Below are 21,288 nucleotides of genomic sequence, written 5' to 3'. Positions count from 1 at the left end.
ATGCAACACTAGAAGTAGAAATCAATAACAATGCTTTTGATTTGACTTTTTGCAACTGATTTTGTTTAAAAATAAAATATATTGTGAAACTATACTATAAGACATGAATTGAGAATGTTCTGTTGGATATACCATATTTCCATTGTCTACGTTTTCTTTTATTGTAGCTCCCATCACACATCCTTTCATATTTCCAATTTTAATTTTACACTTCCTATAGATTTCAATTACATTGTGATTGCATTTATAACGTGTCTGAAAGAAAAGTAATACATTGTGACTGATTATATATTTTGTAATTTATGATTAGATAAATAATTTTTGTAAATACATGAAAGTTTTACATGACGGTTGGTACTTCATAAAACTTATAGATTATAAGAAAAAACTTTCCTAGCCATTCATTATCCTTACAAAATGTTAAATTTTGAACAAGTTTTGTCTCTACAAGTCAAGAAAATGAATTTGAATCACTGACCATATAATTGTCACTTATCAAATGCAACTTGAACAAATCTAGTAACTCATAGACAGATACATACTCAAAACGAGGATCATACCCTGAGAAGAATCTATGAACTGACCCTCCCAGAGCCAGACAACTCTCCCCAGCTATCTTCTTCAACTTATTCTCCTTCATCACTCTCCTAACTTCCGCTGCCTCATCCCACATCCTCGCTTCCGCAAACATATTCGCCACAATCACCAAATTGCCACTCCTCTTTGGCTCCAACTCAATCAACCTCTCTTTCACTTTCTCTCCAATCCCTTCCCCATCTTCATCGTGATGGACACTGCAAGCAGAGAGCAGCGTCCTCCAAACAACCGCGTCAGGCTCAAAAGGCATCTTCTTTATGAAGCCATATGCCTCGTTTAATCTACCTGCACGTCCCAAGATATCTACCATCGCCCCGTAGTGAATCATCATCGGCTTGATCTTGTGTGTTCTCTCCATCTCGCTGAAGTATCTGTACCCTTCCTCCACCAATCCCACGTGGCTACAAGCGCATAGAACACCGAGAAAGGTCACGTAGTTTGGTCTCACCGATGATTCTTTCTTCATCTTAGAGAAAAGCTGAAGAGCTTCTTCAGCAAATCCATTCTGTGCTAACCCTACGATCATCGCGCTCCAAGTCCAAATGTTTCTGTCACACATTCTCTCGAAAACTAACCTAGCATACTCTAATCCACCAGACTTTCCATACATATCAACAAGTGCAGTACCTAGTCTACAGTTTAACTCCAACTCTCTCACCATAACCTGCGAATGCACCAACTTCCCCAAACTCAAGTTACCGACACAAGCAGAGAGCAAAACCACCATTGTCGTCTCATCAGGACAGAACCGCGCACCGATCATCTCGGCAAAACACTCATTCGCTAAACTGAACATACGGTTCTCGACAAAAGCAGTCATAATCGAGTTCCAAGAAACAACGTTTCTCTCAGGCATTTCGTCGAACACCTTCCTCGCATCAGAAGTTTTCTTACAAGAACCATACAAATGAATCAGATTGTTCCCGACATATACATCGGAAGCAAACCCATGTTTCAAAACATCGACTTGGATCTGTCTCCCCGCCGTGAGCCCCAGAAAGGAAGCGCAAGCGTTGAGAAGAAACGGAAACGTGAGCTTGTTGGGTTTGATTCGTCGTCGTTTCATCTCGGAGTAGATCCGAATCGATTCTACAGGGGAATCACTTGAAGCGTATCCTCTGCTGAGCATGTTCCAAGTGGAAGGAGACGAATCGGAGGAGTGAAGGAGAAGGGTTCGAGCAAAGGTGAGGTCTTTGGAGTGAGATAGGGAAGAGACGCGTACAAGCTCGCTGATGATAAAGCTGTCGGATTGGAGAGCAGAGAGATGGACTTGGGCGTGGATCTGTAAGAGATGTTTGATGGAGGAACAGAGTTTGAGGAAGACAAGGCATTGATGTTTCTTGGATTTGAAGCTTGAACTCATAACTTTTGGCGGTTGGAATCTAAACTAAAGAGCTATTTATAATCTATCTATTTGGTTTATTTAACCTTGCAGAGCTTGGGATTAGCTGCGAGTTCGGTTTAGACGGTAAGGTCGGTTCGAGTGATTTGATTTTTGGTTATTTCGGTTCGCACAAAATCTAATGAAATTGATCAAATTAAAATTTGGTTCGGTTCGGTTTGATAAACAGTCTAATCTGCTTTTTCCTTTCCTCTCTAATTGTACCAAATTCTGATCCCGGTTTGATATTAGTTTAATTTGGTTAAAAATTTAGGTAATAGATTAAATTCAACTGATTTGGTTCAAAATTCAGTTTAGTACAAACCACTAGGATTTAGTTATAATTTTCTTTTATAAGGTAAAATCAAAGTAACCGATCAAACCCAACCAAAAATTATTGCTTGAACCAAACCCTTAACCTAAAAAGGAATTTTTTTTGATTCGATTAAGCAAACTTGGCTAATTTTCCGCTGGCCTAATCAATCAATTATTTTATTAATACGAAAAACATGAAATTGGTTGTTAACATCATCCAATTAACATTTTTGTTTTGTTGTTTCATCTAGGAAAGTGTTTGATACTTCATCCCCATGTTGGTCACTCATAAGAAAAAATGAGCAAAAAATAAGCAAACAAATAGTGTCAAAAGTTTAAGACTTAGAACCAAAACTAATAATTTACTAATAATAGTTATACCAAAATAAGTAAAGACGAAGAAGAGTATTAAAATTTTAAACTATACACATGGTCTTAGTTAAGCAGTGACTATATTAAAGTATATAGGTATAGAATGAGGTAGATAATTAAACACATGAACTCTATTGTATATACATGAATGTGACTTCTTATAGAAATAATATATATTGAGTTTGTATCTATGCATCATGATTATTATATATATTAGTCAAATTCGATAAGTTCATCTTGTTTGAAGGAACAAGGACTCTTTCCCTAACAAATTCATGAGTTTCATTAGCATCTTTATGTTAAAAAATTCAAAGATTATCATAAACAGAGCATGAATGAATATATGTACTTACATGTAGATTCCAAAGTCAATTAGGATGAGATTTTTGACTTGGCTTGATGGAGTAATGGCATCTATGGCATCTTGAACTTTGGTAAAAACTCCACAGCCTTTGGAGGATACCCTGAAGACAAGGTATCCATTTGTTGTGAAGTTTGAGAAGTGGTCACAATTGGGAGGATTGTGATCATCTTTTCCATGGTAGAATGTTTGTTGAGATGGAGAGATCATTGACAAAAAGACAAGGAAGAAGATGAAGATAGACATGATGAACAAGCAGAGAAATTATTTGTCACGTGTGAAGAGGGTTTTGAAGATGACAAAGAGAAAGAGAAACAAGACCTTATTCCATAAGACTGACTCACTCTTAGCTTGGTATTGATGTCATTAATACTGAGCTTACACAGACTATAATAAACCTTAAATTTTTCTTTATTCTTCTTAGCAAGTATTTTTATTTTTGGTACCTAGTGTAACGAGAGTTTATACTTTTCAGATTATATTTTGGACCATATCATTTTTGCATAGGTATAGTTTTGATCATGATACATGTGCCACTCATCTTACTTTAATTTCTACTTTTTTTTTTGTTATATATAAATGCACAATTTATTTATTCTTTTGGATGCTTTGAGATAAATGAAAACTAAATATGGACATTTTACCTGGACTCGAAAATCCGAAACCAGAACCGACATAAAAATATCCAACCCGAAACCAAACCAAAAATTTACAAGTATCTAAATAAGTCTCAAATTCCTCTACCCGAAAGAATAAGAACCGAAAAAAATGATCCAAAGAGATTTGATCCAATAAGAACCGACCCGAGTAGACGTAACCTAGTAAAAACTTATCTGTACCGACTTAAAAGCATGAATCTCTAAAATTATGACTCCATGTATTTTATTTTCTACCTTTTAGTTTTATGATTTAGTTGTAATGAATTATTCACAATCTTTATTATTATGTTGTAACATTCTCAAGTAATATGAAAAACTAAATGTCAAAATTTTGTGTCTTAAAATGTTTTGTTTGCAAACAGCTTCATAGCTCATGACATCAACTTTGTGGTAAGAATATTATGATAAAAATTTCAGATTTACTTTCATGCACATCTTTTTTATCCGGTGAAGAATGCTGCGCCAGGACCAGAGCACGGCGTCCAGGGAGCACAAGTTGTTGCTCTGAGGCTTGAAGGAGACCAAGCAGCATTTTATGGTTGCGGCTTTTACAGTGTACATGAGACGCTCCTTGACAGCGCTGGAAGACACTTCTTCAAAGGATGTTTCATCCAGGATGCAATAGACTTTATTTACGGTGCTGAAAGATCTATCGACCATGTAATAAAGAAAAACACGTTTGTTCACTAAAATTTACATATGAATATGAGATAACAATGTGATAGTGAAACATGATTGTACGATTAGGTCAAGGAGACTACTTCAGGGATAAGCGGAATTATTACAACTCAGGGAAAGGATTCAAAATCTCAGCCAACATGATTCTCGTTTGTGAACTGCAACATTTCTGGAACCAGGAAGATTTGGCTTGGACGAGCCTGGAGATCTTATGCAACTGTTGTATTCTCGAATACTTACATGTCAGAAGCCATCTCTCCAGTGGGCTGTTCGTTTCACCATCCAAATGAACCATCTGAATGGAGATGAAAGTTTGTTCGTTTAGGCTCAAAGTTTAACATTTTGTAAGGGTAGAGACAAGACTTATTCAAAGTTAATTATATATCTAATATTTTTTTTTTCAGTTTTATGATCATGTACCCTATGTTTATTCAAATGCTATACTATACTTATAAGTATGGTAAAACAAAGTAATGAAAATGAGTTATGGTCTTCATCATGATTGTAGAATCTAGAGCAGTTATTAAAGATTGTTTGGACTGACAAACTCTCAGTCTCCAAATTTGGAAAATAAGAGTGAGTTGAATTTCTACTTTATATTTGAACTTGATCGGTATAACTTTTAGAAAAACATTAACAAATTTAATCAATCAATTATTTTATTAATACTAAAAGCATGAAATTGGTTGTTAACATCATCCAATTAACATTTTTGTTTTGCTGTTTCATCTAGGAAAGTGTTTGATACTTCATCCCCATGTTGGTTACTTATAGATAAGAAAAAATGAAAAAAGTAAGTTGAATAAAAGGAAAAAATATTTAGAAAAATGAGAAAAATAAGCAAAATATGAGAAAAAATAAGCAAACAAATGGTGAAATCAAAAGTTTAAGACTTAGAACCAAAACTAATAATTTACTAATAATAGTTATACCAAATAAGTGAATACAGCAGGAAGAGTATTAAATTTTTAAACTATACACATGATCTTATATGATTTGTGACACATAAGTAATTTCTTTTACTTATGTAGATTGGTAAAATTCTCTCAGAGATTAACTACTCTTTTAAAAATATTAAAGTATGTAGATATAGAATGAGGAAGATAATTAAACGCATGAAATATTCTATTGTATATAGGAATATGGTCTTGTTTGGAAACTAGACATGAATGTTTCTTATAGAAATAATCTATATCTCGATATTTTGTGTTTGTATCTATGCATCATGATTATTCTATATGTTAATAAAATCCGATTTATCTATTTTTTCTTCAGATGTAAGCTCGGAGAGTATGTTAGTTTGACTAAGCCACTGGTCTCCATCTATGTAAGAAATGTCCGTGAATGAAGATGCTTCAGAATCGGTTAGTTGTTTCCCATATGAAACTCTTCTTTTGTAATTTGCTCCTTCTCCATAGCATTTATGCTCTCCAAAAGTCACTGTCCTGTAAAATAAAATGCATTTAGAACAATGTACTTAAGATCTTTATATGATTTGAATTTATTTAGTCGACTTACTTTTCTCTGGTAGGATCACCCCAATCATTCCAACCTTCTGGAGTGATGATTCCAGACATGTAGGTGTTTGAGAACACTACAGTAGCATAGGCTCCCCAAGCTCGTCCAAGCCACATGTTGCCACTTCCATCAATCTTACAATTAACGAAAGAGAATCCTGTTTGTTCATCTTCTGATTGCCTTCCATGAGCTGTGATAGATCCACTGATCCCTGATGTATTCTCCTTAGCTATCGAATTAATAGTACAATCCTGTTAAAGAATTTATATTGGTTATGATCATTTTTGGAATGCTCATGTATGTATTTTATAATTTTAACCTGATAGAGTGATCTTCCGTTGCCAAATATGAAATCTATGGACCCTTGGATGAAACAATTTTTGAAGAAATGTCTTCCTCTATCATCTAGAAGAGTATCTTGAGCACCATAGAATCCACATCCATAAAAAGCACACTGGTCTCCTTCAATCTTTAGAGCTACTGCTTGTGCATCATCTTCACCCGGATCTGGTTCCGGTGCATTGTTCTTCAAACCACTCAAAACAATACACGTTTGAGAACTCAAATCATCTTATTCATATGTTGTGATTTTGATTTTCTTACCTTGAAGCTAATATTGTAAGCTGTGAAGTTAGCTGCCAACACAGCAAAAGAGAAGCTATAAGCAGTGCCTCCTGCAGATTTTGATGTGTCATTCCATTCAATGGATGTGTTTTGATATCCTCTTCCTTGCATTACAATGTTTGTCTTGTTCTCATTAACTGTAACTTTTCCCTGCTTACTTAACATTTAGCCAAACATTACTAAAACGATTTGATATTACACAAGAAAAGTATATAGAGTTATTAACAAAAGCTTGGAATTAAAGAGACGACCTATAAACACCCGAATTGACGATAATAAGGGTTTTGGAAGGGCTTAAATCCGGTACAGAATCAATCGCACTTTGAACATTGCTAAAGTTACCACAACCATTCAAATCAACAGTCAACACAAGTGAAGGCTTGTACAGGTGTGTAAGCCTTGACGTCCATTTCTCACAACACTTCACTGGAACATGATCGTTGTGAAGATGATGGTGTCTATGTCCAAAGAATGCTGAATATATTGATAATGGTCCGAGTTGAGAACTGGTTATAATAGTTGTAGCAATAGAAAAGAGAGAGGACGGCAATGGGATTATATAGAGAGCAAGAATGGTGGAGAAAAGAGCTATCACGGTGGTTACAACCGGTTTGATGGCCATGGTTAAGATCAACGGGGACTAAGTTTAATAAGCTGGGTAAATGTTGGCTGCTATTTATACATGTGTGAGTTAGAGTGCCGTGAGAGTAAAGTGAAGGATATGGGCTTCTATATAAACATTTATTATTGCATCAAACTTCCAGTGACGTTTCTGAATTGAAATTTTCATTTTTTTCCTACTAATTAAAAGAACACTTGAAGAAAAAAATCTCCAACTTCATGTAGTTCATATAAAATTCTAGAAGATAATTTCATAAAATACATGTTCAACACGAAAACAATCTGAAAAATATGAATTCTTGCCGATACTTTTACGTAGAGGAAGAAGTATTTTAACTTTTTTTAAAAAAAATCCTTGTTTGCAGGTAGCAATAAGCATTTTTAAAGAAAAGAAATAGCACTCAATCTAATCTAAAAGAATATATTTTATAAAATTTTATGAAACAAAATATGATTTTACAAGCCTTGTATCTAGAAAGGATGTTTAAAAAAATTATTAAATGAATCCGATGAAATAGTTGTTGGGACTATAAAGAAAGAATTTTCAAACCGACAAGCGAGCGAGTTGGAGGTACGGTGAAATTGTACGCCAAGATGGCGAATGATGCTTAACAAAACCATTACGAAATCAATTATTATATTTTTAATTTGCGTTGATTTCTAATGATAAAGACTGACAGTTTGACTCGTCGTCTAATGAAGTAATATTTTCTAATTTACAAAATCTGATCAAAGCAAAATGCAGTCCCCGCTATTCGCTAAACTTCTTTACTCCATATTTGGCACTGGTATAGTGGTATGGTTTTATGAGAAATACATAACCATATGTTCACTCATCTACACTTAAAAATATAATTTAAATTTTAGTTTGACCTGTTTTGAACGCTTAACAGTTGGCATCATAAATGATTAGGTTATAAATTATAACAATATTATAATTAAAAAGTTTTTAAAAATATAATATAATTAAACAGAGGTAATCTCTTCCAATATGAAAAATGATTAGCCGCAACTAAACGACAAAGTTCTGTATATTCTTAAAAACTCTTTATTTAATGGACCAACAACATTAATAATAAGCCCAGTTTCGTTTATCATAAGCCCATAAAGACAAGTAACTTACCAAACTAATCCGAACTGGTCGGTTTGAAGGTGCTGAACCAATGAGAATTGAAGATGAATATTTGAGAACCGATAGGTTTAAAGATTACGAATCGAACCAAACTGGTTTCAATTCAATTTTCATACATCCATTTCACCGTGTAAATTAAATTTATACCAAATCATCCTCTAATGAAATTGCAAATCAAGATAAATATTTTCCCCATTAGATGCTCATCCCTGCATATAGGAAAAAGCAAGTGTGTCGATATGCACTCATTTCCTGAATATTTAATCCGCATGTTTAACGAATATCATGACCAAAAAAGCAACATATTTCCAAAGTTTTGGTTATAAATCTTAAAACCATACTCTAATATCACAATTGTAACTTTCATACATGATTTGTTTTCTTGACAACATCTTATGTAATTATTGCATTTATGTGTTTTTCATTTTTGGACAATATATATTATATCCACATTTTAGATAAGTTTTGTATACTTTGGTAACATTTTAGATCTTCTGTGAAATTTTACCAAGCAGAAGTTCAAACCTAGTTTTCAATTTGAAAGCATCCAAAAGAATAAAAGAGAATTTGAGCATTTAATTATATATTTTATCAGACTATAACCAAAAAAATAGAAATTAAAGTAAGATCATTCGAGGTCTGTGTGGGACCTATGCATTAACGGATTATTTATTTATTTTATAGATATTTCATATTTATGTAAGGTAATTTAATTTAATTTGATGAATTATCCAAATTAGATAATAAACAAAAGAAATAAGACAAATTTTTGAATTTATAATAACATTATTACTAACTTAACAGATTTAAAATTAATTTAGATCAATTTAAACAGATTCATACTAATTTAGAAAGGTTTTGAACCAATTTAAGTTATATAAATCAGATTTTAAGAAAATCATTTCGGTTAGGATTGATTTGCCACCTAGACCAATTTTTAGAACCATAATCAAAACTATGCAATATACCAACCATATGCAAAACATATATGGTCCAAAATATAGGGTGTGGCTGGTAACCATCATATGAACAATAGGAACGGATAGAAAAGAAATGAGTAGGAATAAAATTTTAGGAATGATGGTTCCATTCCTCATGAATGGTAAAAAATTTAAGGAATATTAAGGAACATAGTGTTGCTCCTCGTTCCCTTGGTTACCAGTCACACCCATAATCTTTTCCCTAATCTTAAAATCATAAACTCTTGTTACATTAATGATAGAAAAATAGAGATACTTGCTAAAAGAAAAATAAAGAAAAATTTAAAGATTATTATAGTTTGGGTAAGCAAGTATTAATGCCATCAAACATCAATACTAAGCAAGAGTGAGAGAGTAGTATGACATAAGGTATTATTACTTCTTTCTCACTTTAAAAGCTCATCTTCACACTTGACAAACCATTTCTCTTCTTATTCATCAAGTTGATATCTATCTTCTTACTTACTTTTTTTCAATGATCTCTTCATCTAGTCAAACTTTCTTTCATGGGCTAGACAAAATGATCACAATCCTCCCAATTGTGATCATTTCTCAAATTCACAACCAATGGATACCTTTGTGAAAAGTTCACAAGAGTGTAAGAAATCATTGGTGTTATTCCTCCATAAAACCATGCGAAAAAGTTCATCATTGTTGACTATGAAATCTAGGTGAGCATAAAGATTCATCCATGCTTGTTTACTATTAGTTTTGACTTTCTAAAATCTAATTAAACACATGATTTTGTTAAGGAAATAGTCATTATTACTATAAACGAGATTAATGTAGTGATGCAAGGGAATGAGCTACTTAAGCACTTCCATAGAGTGGAACAACACAACAACATCTTCAAATCGAACATTTTCAAGCTTCTTTGCTGCAATTTGAGATTCTTTCAAAGCATTCAACATAAGTTTCAAGGTATTGAGTTTATGGTTGTTTGCTTGCATGTCAAGATTATGCTTTGTGATTATGTTATGGAAAACCTTAGAGCAATTATTATAAACATTTGAATTATTGTTTTTATTTGATTGGTGTCGAGAACAATGCTCCAACAGTAAATCCTTGTGAAAATGATGAACATGAACTTGCTCTAAGGATTGTTGGGGACAAAATTGAATTATAAGGATGTGGGTTCTATGGGAACCAAGACACCCTTCTAGACCAACAAGGAAGACGCTTTTACAAAGAATGTTTCATTGAAAGATTTATTGACTTCATATATGCTAATGCAAGGTCTCTTGTTATAATTGTCATGAGATGATGACATCATTCATACGAACCCATTCTTAAGTTATAAACTACATAACAAAATACTTATTTTGTATCAATGCAGATATTGGTCACAAGTCAAATTATTAAGATGAAGATAAAAAATACAAATAAAAATGAAGGAATCCTTTAGTTTGGTAAGAAAATATTAATTATGTCGGTCATAAAATCAATCAACAAATGAAAATGAAATTGAACTATGTCAAAGATGTTTTTTAGTTTGTAAGACATTTTTCAAATACAAACGAACAAAATTGTAAAACGTTTTAGTTTGTGACAAGTAATGTAATTGTGATTTCATTAATATGATGTCGAAAACCTCATCAATCTCTTTTCCATGACAAAGAAATATTAAAATTATGTAAATTTATTTAATTTTGTTATAATTTGGTAACATTTTAGGTTTTCTATGAGATTTTCCCAAATCAAAGTTCTCATTTTTTAAAGCAAATATCCAAAATAATAAAGCAAAATATAAGCATTTATATATTTTCTTAGACTGTAACAAAAAAAGGAAAGAACTTAAGTAAGATAAGTGTGCAAAGCTGAACAAAAAAGTGTAATACACCAATCATATATGAAAGATGAATAAGTCCAAAATATCTTCTTTAAAGCATAATCTCAAAAAGATATATATTGTTACAATGATTATCAAATATGAAAATGAAGTTAAAAATAAAAAAGAAAAATCGAAGGATTATTTTAGTTTGGGTAAGCAAGGATTAATTATGGTTGATTAAAAATATTAACATTTGAGAGATTTTCTAATTAAATATAAATATAAGTGATTGGAGTTATGAGAATAAAATGTGTGTACCTCCATTGCAAAGTCATTGGAAGCAAATTATCCTCACAACCCTTATGATTTTGTTGACTACATCATGTAATAATTGCATTCTTGTGTGTTTCCAATTTAGGTCTCGGTGTACTATATAATATATATAAACGAGGACATATATATATATATATATATATACTTTAAAATATGATTCTGAAAATTGGTAGGTGCCGCATAGGCAACAATTCAGTCTTATCCAAAATGAATTTTTAACAAATGTGATTTATACAGCTCAAATAAGTTAGTTATAAATTGGTTAAAATCAATTTAAATCAATCTAAAATTAGTCTAAATGTTTTAAATTAATTAATAATGTTATTACAAATCTATAAAATTATCCTTTTGTTTTGTTTTCTATATCTTAGTTTGATAATTCATCAAAATAATTTTATAATTAAAACTAAAAATTAAAATATCTTATATAAATACATTATAAAATATCAATAATTCAGTAACGCCTAAGCTTCCTCTAGGCTTTGAATAATATGTTAAATCGCTAAACCTTTACAAAGCACCTAATTATCGCTTAGTGATTTCTTGAACATTGCTTTAAATAAATAAATAAATAAATATATAGGTGTGTATATATATATATATGTATATGTATGTGTCCTTTTTTAAAATAAAAATTCTTTTTTTGGTTTGTTTTATCGTAACAACTTGTACATGTTTTAAAAGTATAAAATACTCTTTTGAAAAGAAAGAAATAAAAAACTCAAAACTTCTTATGTTTTGGGAATCAAGAATGGCCAATTTTATAAATTCAAAACGTATATCTAAGATGATGAATTTAACCGTGCTTAATTTATTATAAATATTTAATGTTTATGACTCAGAAATTCTATTAAAATCTGTCAAAACCCTTGATCATACATATTACTACCGATATGTTGTGAATTGAAAATCTAGTTGAAAAAAAGAAAGACAACGACTCTCGATCTTTAAAGACCTTATTTGATCTGCATGAACTATTTTTGGTGCGTCTAGTTAACTGAACTCTCATTTCCAACAAATTCCATCCGTCAGAGCATGTATTGTGGTCCATTTCATTTTCTTATTAGTGAGGAGAAAAGAGATATAGAAGTTTCAGGCCAAATGCCTTTTGTAAAAAACAAAAAGTTTCAGGCCAACTAAAACTTCTTAAACCGGTAAACCAAGATCTGACTTGGCCACTTAACATGTATAAGCAAATCAATCAACTGGAATTCTTATTCGACTTCTTAGATTATCACAACAAGTGCTGTTAAAAGAAAGATTATGTTGAACATGTAATTCGAGATTAATGTAGGAGACATTTTGTTCCGGTTTGGTTGGGTTTAGGTTACCCCCTATATGAAACAAAGCTAGAGACTTATATTATTTATCATCTTTTAACCTTGACTTAGATCTATACCACAATTAATCTAATTCACCTTATCTTTATTAACATTACAAGAAGAAAGATGATCATATTTTTCGTTCATCTTATATGGTGAATCTTGCGTGATTCGAGAAAATTCTTCCACTTGGGTTCTCGAGAAGATATATACTGAAGAAAAGTGGCAAAATCGGTGTCCATATACTGTGGTGGATTATGCTCGTCGGTGAGTTTCGGCGAGGGCTTCACAACGGATGTCAAAGGGAAGCTATGCAGCGACGCAACTGATATCCTAGGCTTTGTGGAATTCACCAATACCCTATGTAACACGCTTTTGTACCTCCCGTTGCTAAATATCTATACAAATATGACAAAATTAGTCCAAACCAACTCAGGGGATATTAGTCGGATATAAATTTGTAATGATTGTTAAAATTCTCAAATTCTATTGCTATTGGCTGGTGGATTCTAACATTCTTACTAAAATATAATGTTATTGGTTTGATAATTGTTTAATGACTTACAAAATCTCTTATTATTCAAAAAGTTTAATTTTTAATGATTCTAAGTTTCTATCAAATCTAGTGTTATTGGGAATTGAATTTTAGATAATTTTACTCATAAAACAAAACTTTAAAAATCTTACATATCTCCTCTAGATTCTTAAAATCTTTGAGCTAGAACATTTTCATAAACCTTTTAAATATGAAAAACTCTTTATAAGTCTTTACAAATTTAACAAATCTCTTAACTTTCAGAATCAACCAACCCTATAAAAATTCTACTCCCACTGAACACCCCCCCCCTCCCCCTGAAATAGTAGTGTCAAGGCTATATTAATATAGGGATATAGAAGTTTCCATACTTGTATCCGAATCAATCTCAATTGGGATTATCCTTTCCAATATTTGTTTACGAGGAATGCTTTATTATCTTTAAGATCGTAAAAGCATTTTTTAAAGTGAAAGAATTTATTATTCCAATCAAAAATATTCATCCCCTATATATTAAAGGAGAAGCATTACAACATATTTTGTAGCCACATGTCTTCACCACAATCATTCTTAGAATCTTTAGAAAAATATGTTGGTCCATAGAAATATATAATAAGCTTTTTATTAAACTAACCATAAATTAATCATAAATGTTCTTCATTGTTTCCTTAAATAAAAATCACGGAATTACCTAATGTGGCTAAAGTATATATATGACAATTAATGATTTTGAATAATAAAGATTTGATAAAATTTAGTCTATTTTCTATCATTTTTTAAAATTTTAACTTATTAAAATAAATTAAACAACCACATTAACTATATAATAAAAATTTAGATTTTTTCGTATATGTTATATTTTGAATTTTAAAAAACGAATACAAATGGCTAAAGTTGTTAAAAAAATCACATTAAAATTTTTGTGATCCATGGTTTAAAATTTATGTTATAACAAGATACAAATGATTACAAAATTACATAAATAGGAAATCTCATATAATAAATATTATATATATGTATATTAATATTTTTCAAAAATAAATTATATACCATATAAAATACATATTTGTTTTAATTTCGAATTTGTTTTGAATTCTTTTGATAAACATTTTGAACAATTATTGACAACTTAAAATTAAGATTTTAAATTTTGCATGGATTGTTTTTAAAATTATGAACTACTAAAACTATTAAACATCCCACAATTTTTTTAATTATTATCATTGATTAAAAATATTTGTTATAAAGTAATACAAGTGATCAAAAATAATATGAGTATAAAATATTTTTTAACAGATGTCAATGTTAAAAATGTACTATATATCTTAATATAAAAAAATGTTTGTCTGGATTAATAAAATTTATTTAAGTATTTGTACCAATTTAATTATATATATGTAATAGTTACTAAATTTTTAATTATTAATGTATATTTATTATTTCATAATATGTAAAAAATAGATAATACTTAAAAATAATTTATATATAATATTCATCCCGCGCAAGGCGCGGATCTTAACCTAGTCCCCTATATATTAATAGAGGAACATTTGAAAAGTTATAACCTGAAGTTTGTATTAATTAAGAAATAGCTCCGCTTAGGTGTCAAGCAATTAGAATGTTAATTAGGGTGACGTGTCAGCTGGAGAATCAATTGAGAAATTGGTGAGTCCATAATTAAATGCTAGAGAATGTTACTATACCTATCAATAGAAATATAATTTGGCTCATGTATAATAAATACGAGCATACACTAAAAACTATCAATGTATAATAAACAAACGATCATACACTGAATTATAAACCAAGCATTTCATCCCTAATAAAAAAAGATCATGCATTCAAGTTCATACTGTCAGTGCCCCCGTCTCCTTTCGAAAGTAATCCGTATGCTTCTTAAGCTTTTTTAACTCAGAACACTTTGAAAACAAGATGCCATGAACAAAAATTAGTTAACCATAGAACTGTCGAGACATAACAATGTTGATTGTTAAGTATGAAGTTATATGTTGACTTAAGAAGCTTTCGTCTCTGTAACCAATTGAAACTATGTCAATAATGTTCTGTAAATTACGGAGTTTTGAAAAAGTTAAAGATGGTGGCCGGTTTATAATTTTAATTAGAACCGATCAGTATTGAAATAAGACATTCAGTACGTATAAAAATTAAATTGTCGCAAACCAGGATTTTGACTTGATTTATGGAAAATTATATTGAATATGCTTAAAACTTTTGTCCCAATGAAAGATTAAAAAATATATGGGAATCACTTAAGGAAAACTAAATATGTAATAATAATGGTATGATTTATCGTACAAAGTAGTTATATTTTCCTTTAATTAGTAGAGAAGATATTTTTACTCGATAGAGGGTTCGAAAAATTGTATCACGGCAAGTCCATAAGTCAAATGGAAAAACGTGCTCACCAAGGTTAAACATTCTAAAATTTTGAAGGAATTAAGGTAATGTTTAATAAGTGCACGTATTAGATTTTTTGTTAATCATCAACACATCTCCTATATATTAATTGAGAAACATTTGAAAATATATAACCCCAATTTTGTAATAATTAAAAAAGCCTTCTTGCTTATGTGTCAATCAATTAAGTAGTTAATTATTTCTACGTGTCAGCCTCAAATTAAAATTGAAAAACATGTTAGTCCAATTCGATTTTTATATCTCACTAGAAACATTTAATACCAACTATATGATATTAACTAAAGCAAGGAAATAACCATTATTATATCGAAGAAAAAGGAGAAAAATATCGAAGATAGATAGGACTGGCACGTAAACGTAAACTTCTAATAACCATTATTAACTTTTAAATTGCTAAATCATGATATAAAACTGAGCTGACATAGTTTTATTGTAACCAAATAGTAGGCATGAGATTCTTCGGCCTAAACGTTAGGTTTTTATGCGATAAATTATTTTTGTGACCTAAAATATTTTTAAAAATGAGATCAGTTCATTAGTAAACAAATTATGTAATTAACAAAAAAAATTTAAAAAAATTGTTTAAGAGCCAAATATATTAATTCGATCAATATTATAAATTTTGTTTCCATACAATATTTCTTAAATAATTTTCATATAAATTTACCCTGCGCAAGGCGCAGGTCTTATCCTAGTAATATATTAAAAGAGAAGCATTACAACATATTTTTGTAGCCACATGTCACCACCACAATCATTCTTAGAATCCTTAGAAAAATATGCTGGTCCATATAAATATATAATAAGTTTTTTATTAAACTAACCATAAATTAATCATAAATGTTCTTCATTGTTTCCTTAAATAAAAATCACGAAATTAGCTAATATGGCTAAATTATATATGACAATTAATGATTTTGAATAATAAATATTTGATAAAAATCAGTCTATTTTCTATCATTTTTAATTCATTTTAAAATAAATTAAACAACCACATTAACTATATAATAAAAATTTAGATTTTTTTTGTATATATTATATTTTGAATTTTAAAAAATGAATATAAATGACTAAAGTTGTTAAAAATCTCACATTGAAATTTTTGTGATCCATGGTTTAAAATTAATGTTATAACAAGATACAAATGATTACGAAATTACATAAGTAAGAAGTCTCATTTAATAAATATTATATATATGCATATTAATATTTTTTTTAATAAATTATATACCATATAAAATACATAAGTTTTAATTTCGAATTTGCTTTGAAATTTTTTGATAAACATTTTGAACAATTATTGACAACTTAATATATAGATTTTAAACTTTGCATTGAATGTTCTTAAAATTATAAATTACTAAAACTATTAAACATCCCACAATTTTTTTATTGTTATCATTGATTTAAAATTTTTGTTATAAAGAAATACAAACGATCAAAAATAATATGAGTATAAAATATTTTTTAACATATGTCAATATTAAAAATGTACTATATATCTATGTTAATATCATTTAAACTTAATTTTATAACATATAAAATAGAAAAAAGTGTTTGTTTGGATAAATAAAATTTATTTAAGTATTTGTACCAATTTATTATATATGTAATAGTTACTAAATTTTTAATTATTCAATATATATTTATTATTTCATAATATGTAAAAAATATATAATACTTAAAAATAATATATATATATATATAATATTCATTCCGCGCAAGACGCGGATCTTAACCTAGTATATCTATTATAAAGCTTTGTTGTTAGGCTAAGAGCGCTAACCCTTAAATTTAAGAAAATAATTATCTTACAGATAAACAATTTTTGGAACATAAAATGTGAAAATCAATTCTCTTAAAAATGTATTTACTGAATGTAATTTCATAATTTGGTGACAAAAATATATATATATATAAGAAAGCTTTTTATGAATAAGATGATTAATACCTCGAGATGATCACCAACGTTGACGACAAAGGAGCCAGGAATGGGATCAACAGTGACCCATTCGTCACGGTACATAATCTGAAGCCCTTCAACGTCGTCTTGCAGAAGAAGAGTCACGAAGCCGTAATCGGAGTGTGGTGGCATCCCCAGCGTCAGCTCCGGCTGTGGACACGGCGGATAACAGTTCACAACCACCAACTGACTACCTTCTTTCAACTCCTCGGCCGCCTTGTCTCCCTCACCGTCGATTTCAAGGCTCTCCAATATGGCTTTCACCATCAAATCGAACATCTCTTTCGTTTCTTTCGCGTAAATAGCCGCCAAACTCCTGTTTTCGTTTTTAAAATTTTATAAGTTTAGTTATAGGCTCATGTAATTTTATTTGTTCACAATATTTTAATGTTACGCGTGATATGTAACCCGTGACTGCTATTATAATGATAGTGGTGTAGAAAGAAAAATAAGTTGTAACTTCTAATATATTGGACCTTAATTTTCTTTGTTATTTTTTTTATTGTTATTTAGTAGTTCTTAGTTCCACCCATCTTCCAAGAAGACGGACCCTGAACCTTCCAAGAAACGGGCGGGAGAAACAATAAGAATTGGAATCACCTGCAAAACTGACGCTGCCTGGAATCAGGAAAGAATGGCTGCGGGAGCAGCTTGGAACTTCTCACAACTGAATTCTGGTCTCAATAGGTCGGATTCAGAAATTTTCACCTATGTGAAATCACCCCTCGTGGCGGAGGGGCTTGCCTTGCGCGCAGCAATGGAGCAGGCACTGGTATTAGATTACAATCAAATCTCTTTTGAATCAGACTCGAAGATGTTGGTGACAGCAATACTAGAGGACTCATCCTACGCAGATTTGCATGGAATCTTATCGGACATCAAAACGTTGAAAGAGGCGTTCACCTCTGTTTCTTTTCGCTGGGTTAACAGAGACTCTGTTTCCTCTGTTGACTTACTAGCCAAGCAAACTTTAAATGCTTTTGTATTGAACCTTTAAGTTTTATTTAATCAGTTGGTGCACAAAAAAAAAAAAAATAGTTCCACCCATCTTTATAGATTCCCAAGCCGCCACTTACATATCTATTACAAAACTTATGTCAAATAATACCATTCGCTGACCCTATTAATTAATTGAGTTTGCACTTTGTGACCAGAAGATTATAAAATGTATCTAAAGCTGCAATACCAAATATTTTTACTTTGACAGCTAATCTTTCTTCAGATGTATTTAAAATATTTTATAGAATCATATAGGTAATAATATTGAACTACCCGCTTAATACTTGAAACACGTGCTATATTTGTCTTTCTTGAAACTATATTTATTTTCAAGAAAAAAAAAATCAGCATAAGATTAATTAACTTTCCATTTATAGAATGTATATATGGGAAATCTCACCTGAAATCGGATGGAGAAGAAGGCCAATAAGGAAAATAATCAGGGAGAGGATGTGCAGAGAGTTTCAAGAAGTCCCTCCAGCAAAAGATATTGTCTTTGCTCTGGTTAAAACTCGTGCCGTACCGTACTGGAGCCGACATGTCCGACGTCATGTACTTTGATCTCTCCTCGTACGGAAGCTCAAAGAATCTCTTACAGACTTCTATCATATACCTGCTCACGTCTCCCTCCATTCCATGATTCACCACCTGTATGCCCATTAACATAGCTTACTTTCTTAGGAAGCAAGTAATCATTATAACAATCAATGTAATTTACGGTTTGAGAACTAACCTGGAAGAATCCATAGTTTTCGCAGGCCTCGGCTATGGTTCGTAGGACATGAGACCGGTTAGGTCCAAGGAGCTCGGCGACATCTATGATGGGTAGCTTTAGGTTTTGTTTTGGTTCGATGAGCTTGTCGGGTTTTGTGAAGATGGGTCGGTCAGGTTCAGGCCATATATATTTGGTTGGCACTTCGGTCAGACCGTTGTCACAAAGATGTTTCACACCTCTTTGGTATTTCTTGTTCTCTTCTTCCACCACCAGCGCTATCATTGACGGCGACATTCTACGTATATCTATCATGAAATCAATTAATATATACAAAGAACTTATAAAAGAACGTAACGGAAACTCAAGAGATGTATGTAATTTACCTGGTGGATCTTGATTTTATATGTGTATATGTAAATGTGAAGAATCGATCGATGTTTCAGGACTTGGTAATTAAGTTGTGGTGGGTTTTTCATGTTGGTAGGTGTAGGTATTTATATATACGTGTTTGATGATGCGACGTTGAAATGAATAGTCGAGAATTGATACTTTGACGAGCAAAACCAGCTTTGGTATTGTTCTCAGTCAAATTCGTGGAGATGACCTCTTCTTAACTCGTCTCCTTACCAGAAAATCGTTGACATATTATTAGTATCATTACTCTATAGTTTTTGGCAATAAGACCACGAGATGGTAGGGTCTAACTCGCAAGAATATTAAATACATTTGAAATGATACAGAAAAATATAGTAACTATTAGTATTATTAAAAGTCTAGATAGTTTGCGTTGTTGGAGCTACGTTATGTACTTTTACGCGCACACAACAAAAAAAGGTTTGAAATGTTTTTTTTTTTTGCTAAAATTTGGTTGAAATGTTTTGTTTAGAGAAAAATACAATTTATATATAATTTTTTATATTAATAAAATCAAGGGATATTTATATATGTTGACTTTTATACAAATATAAAGAAAACACATTAAAATTATATATATATATATATAACGTACGTATTTCGACGAATGCCCCAAGTATATAAGTTGATTAGTTTCATCGAGGGATTCCAGCTGTTGATAAGAACAAATAACAATACGTAGTTAAGATAATACAGAAGTCAGCATGCACGCCCTATCTCGATTTAATATGAAAGATTGTTTAAAGTAATTTTTCCATCCAATAAAGACCTTCACAATATTTTACATCAGAAACAAAATCTGATTTAACTATATTATGTGTGAGGATATGATGGATATCGGATTGTTGGTTATAGTCAAGTCTCATGATCGGTTTAGGTGGTTGTCAATTAAGCTTAGATTCAGAACGGGTTTAGTTTGGTTTGAGTTGTAATTGATTTGTACCGGTTCTCTTTCTCATAGGTGACATACGTGTGGTTTGTACGCGTGTGACGGTTAATCATCCTGATTGTTATAAAGGTTGGTTAGCTGTGGATAAGGTTGATTATCTGAGCTGATTAGGTTGTTAGATCAGTTTTATCAGAATCACCATTCTTGTTCTTAGAGAGAAAGAGAGCGAGGCGATCGAGTTGTAGAGACGGTGGCTCAAGCTGTGAGTTCACACGTTGAAGATATAGTCTATTGCTGGTTCGATCCCAGCTCCGGTGAGGTATAGCGGCCACGCCTAGTTAACGGTGTGGTGCGGTAAACACCGGGTCAACACTTGTTTGTGTGCTCCTTAGTTCGTAATCTAGCTAGTAGAGAAGTAGGTCATTCTCACACGGATATTTTATGAAAGTCAAATTAACGACAACATCTTCTACAATATTGGTTGGTTTTTACAAAATCCACGTCAAATCTATGAAAGGGCACGTCGTTAACTCAACTATTGGACGTAAGATTAAGCCATAAAGGCCCCCTAATGTGTTGTTATTTATTTTCTTAAAGACAATGTTAATAGTTAAAATTTCGTTTTTGCTACTTTTTCTTTTGTTTAGCAAAATTATATGTAATAAGTATT

General features: G+C 31.1%; 4 protein-coding genes across 4 annotated transcripts in view; 1 reads left to right on the top strand and 3 right to left on the bottom strand.

Annotated features, from left to right (window-relative positions):
* Positions 1–283: 283 nt before the first annotated feature.
* On the bottom strand, positions 284–2,688 carry LOC125609302 (pentatricopeptide repeat-containing protein At2g36730-like). The gene has a single exon (XM_048780602.1). It carries the CDS (start codon positions 1,958–1,960, stop codon positions 452–454), a length of 1,509 nt encoding a protein of 502 aa, XP_048636559.1. The 5' UTR covers positions 1,961–2,688; the 3' UTR covers positions 284–451.
* A 582-nt stretch (positions 2,689–3,270) lies between these two features.
* Positions 3,271–21,288, top strand: part of LOC125609598 (probable pectinesterase 15) — a 29,062-nt gene continuing 11,044 nt past the window's right edge. Inside the window, exons 1-3 of the mRNA XM_048781123.1 lie at positions 3,271–3,380; positions 4,048–4,075; positions 4,139–4,345. Of these exons, the coding sequence (XP_048637080.1) occupies positions 3,271–3,380; positions 4,048–4,075; positions 4,139–4,345 (345 nt within the window). The remainder of the gene's footprint in view (positions 3,381–4,047; positions 4,076–4,138; positions 4,346–21,288) is intronic.
* Positions 5,471–7,282, bottom strand: LOC125609301 (probable pectinesterase 15). The gene is made up of 5 exons (XM_048780601.1): positions 6,754–7,282; positions 6,485–6,662; positions 6,201–6,407; positions 5,882–6,132; positions 5,471–5,808 (listed from the first exon to the last, which is right to left on the bottom strand). The coding sequence occupies exons 1-5, from the start codon at positions 7,125–7,127 to the stop codon at positions 5,598–5,600; spliced, it is 1,221 nt and encodes a 406-aa protein (XP_048636558.1). The 5' UTR covers positions 7,128–7,282; the 3' UTR covers positions 5,471–5,597.
* Positions 12,530–20,052, bottom strand: LOC106451099 (probable 2-oxoglutarate-dependent dioxygenase SLC1). Its single transcript, XM_013892960.3, has 5 exons — positions 19,699–20,052; positions 19,334–19,620; positions 19,001–19,248; positions 17,590–17,917; positions 12,530–13,062 (listed from the first exon to the last, which is right to left on the bottom strand). The coding sequence occupies exons 2-5, from the start codon at positions 19,607–19,609 to the stop codon at positions 12,808–12,810; spliced, it is 1,107 nt and encodes a 368-aa protein (XP_013748414.2). The 5' UTR covers positions 19,610–19,620; positions 19,699–20,052; the 3' UTR covers positions 12,530–12,807.

This window comes from Brassica napus, chromosome A5 (assembly GCF_020379485.1).
Source record: "Brassica napus cultivar Da-Ae chromosome A5, Da-Ae, whole genome shotgun sequence".
Classification (NCBI taxonomy): domain Eukaryota; kingdom Viridiplantae; phylum Streptophyta; class Magnoliopsida; order Brassicales; family Brassicaceae; genus Brassica; species Brassica napus.
This window is presented reverse-complemented; position numbering and strand designations above follow the sequence as displayed.

What these genes read in the sequence shown, in the direction of transcription:
- LOC125609302 (XM_048780602.1), bottom strand. Translation starts at nt 1,960, where the DNA reads ATGAGTTCAAGCTTCAAATCCAAGAAACATCAATGCCTTGTCTTCCTC.
- LOC125609301 (XM_048780601.1), bottom strand. Translation starts at nt 7,127, where the DNA reads ATGGCCATCAAACCGGTTGTAACCACCGTGATAGCTCTTTTCTCCACC. An exon ending in AATTCGGGTGTTTATAGGTC is followed by an intron (nt 6,663 to 6,753) that starts GTCTCTTTAATT and finishes CTAAATGTTAAG; the next exon opens with TAAGCAGGGAAAAGTTACAG. An exon ending in GGTGATCCTACCAGAGAAAA is followed by an intron (nt 5,809 to 5,881) that starts GTAAGTCGACTA and finishes TTTATTTTACAG; the next exon opens with GACAGTGACTTTTGGAGAGC.
- LOC106451099 (XM_013892960.3), bottom strand. Translation starts at nt 19,609, where the DNA reads ATGTCGCCGTCAATGATAGCGCTGGTGGTGGAAGAAGAGAACAAGAAA. An exon ending in AAAACTATGGATTCTTCCAG is followed by an intron (nt 19,249 to 19,333) that starts GTTAGTTCTCAA and finishes ATGGGCATACAG; the next exon opens with GTGGTGAATCATGGAATGGA. An exon ending in ACGTTGGTGATCATCTCGAG is followed by an intron (nt 13,063 to 17,589) that starts GTATTAATCATC and finishes ATATTTGTATAG; the next exon opens with ATATTTAGCAACGGGAGGTA.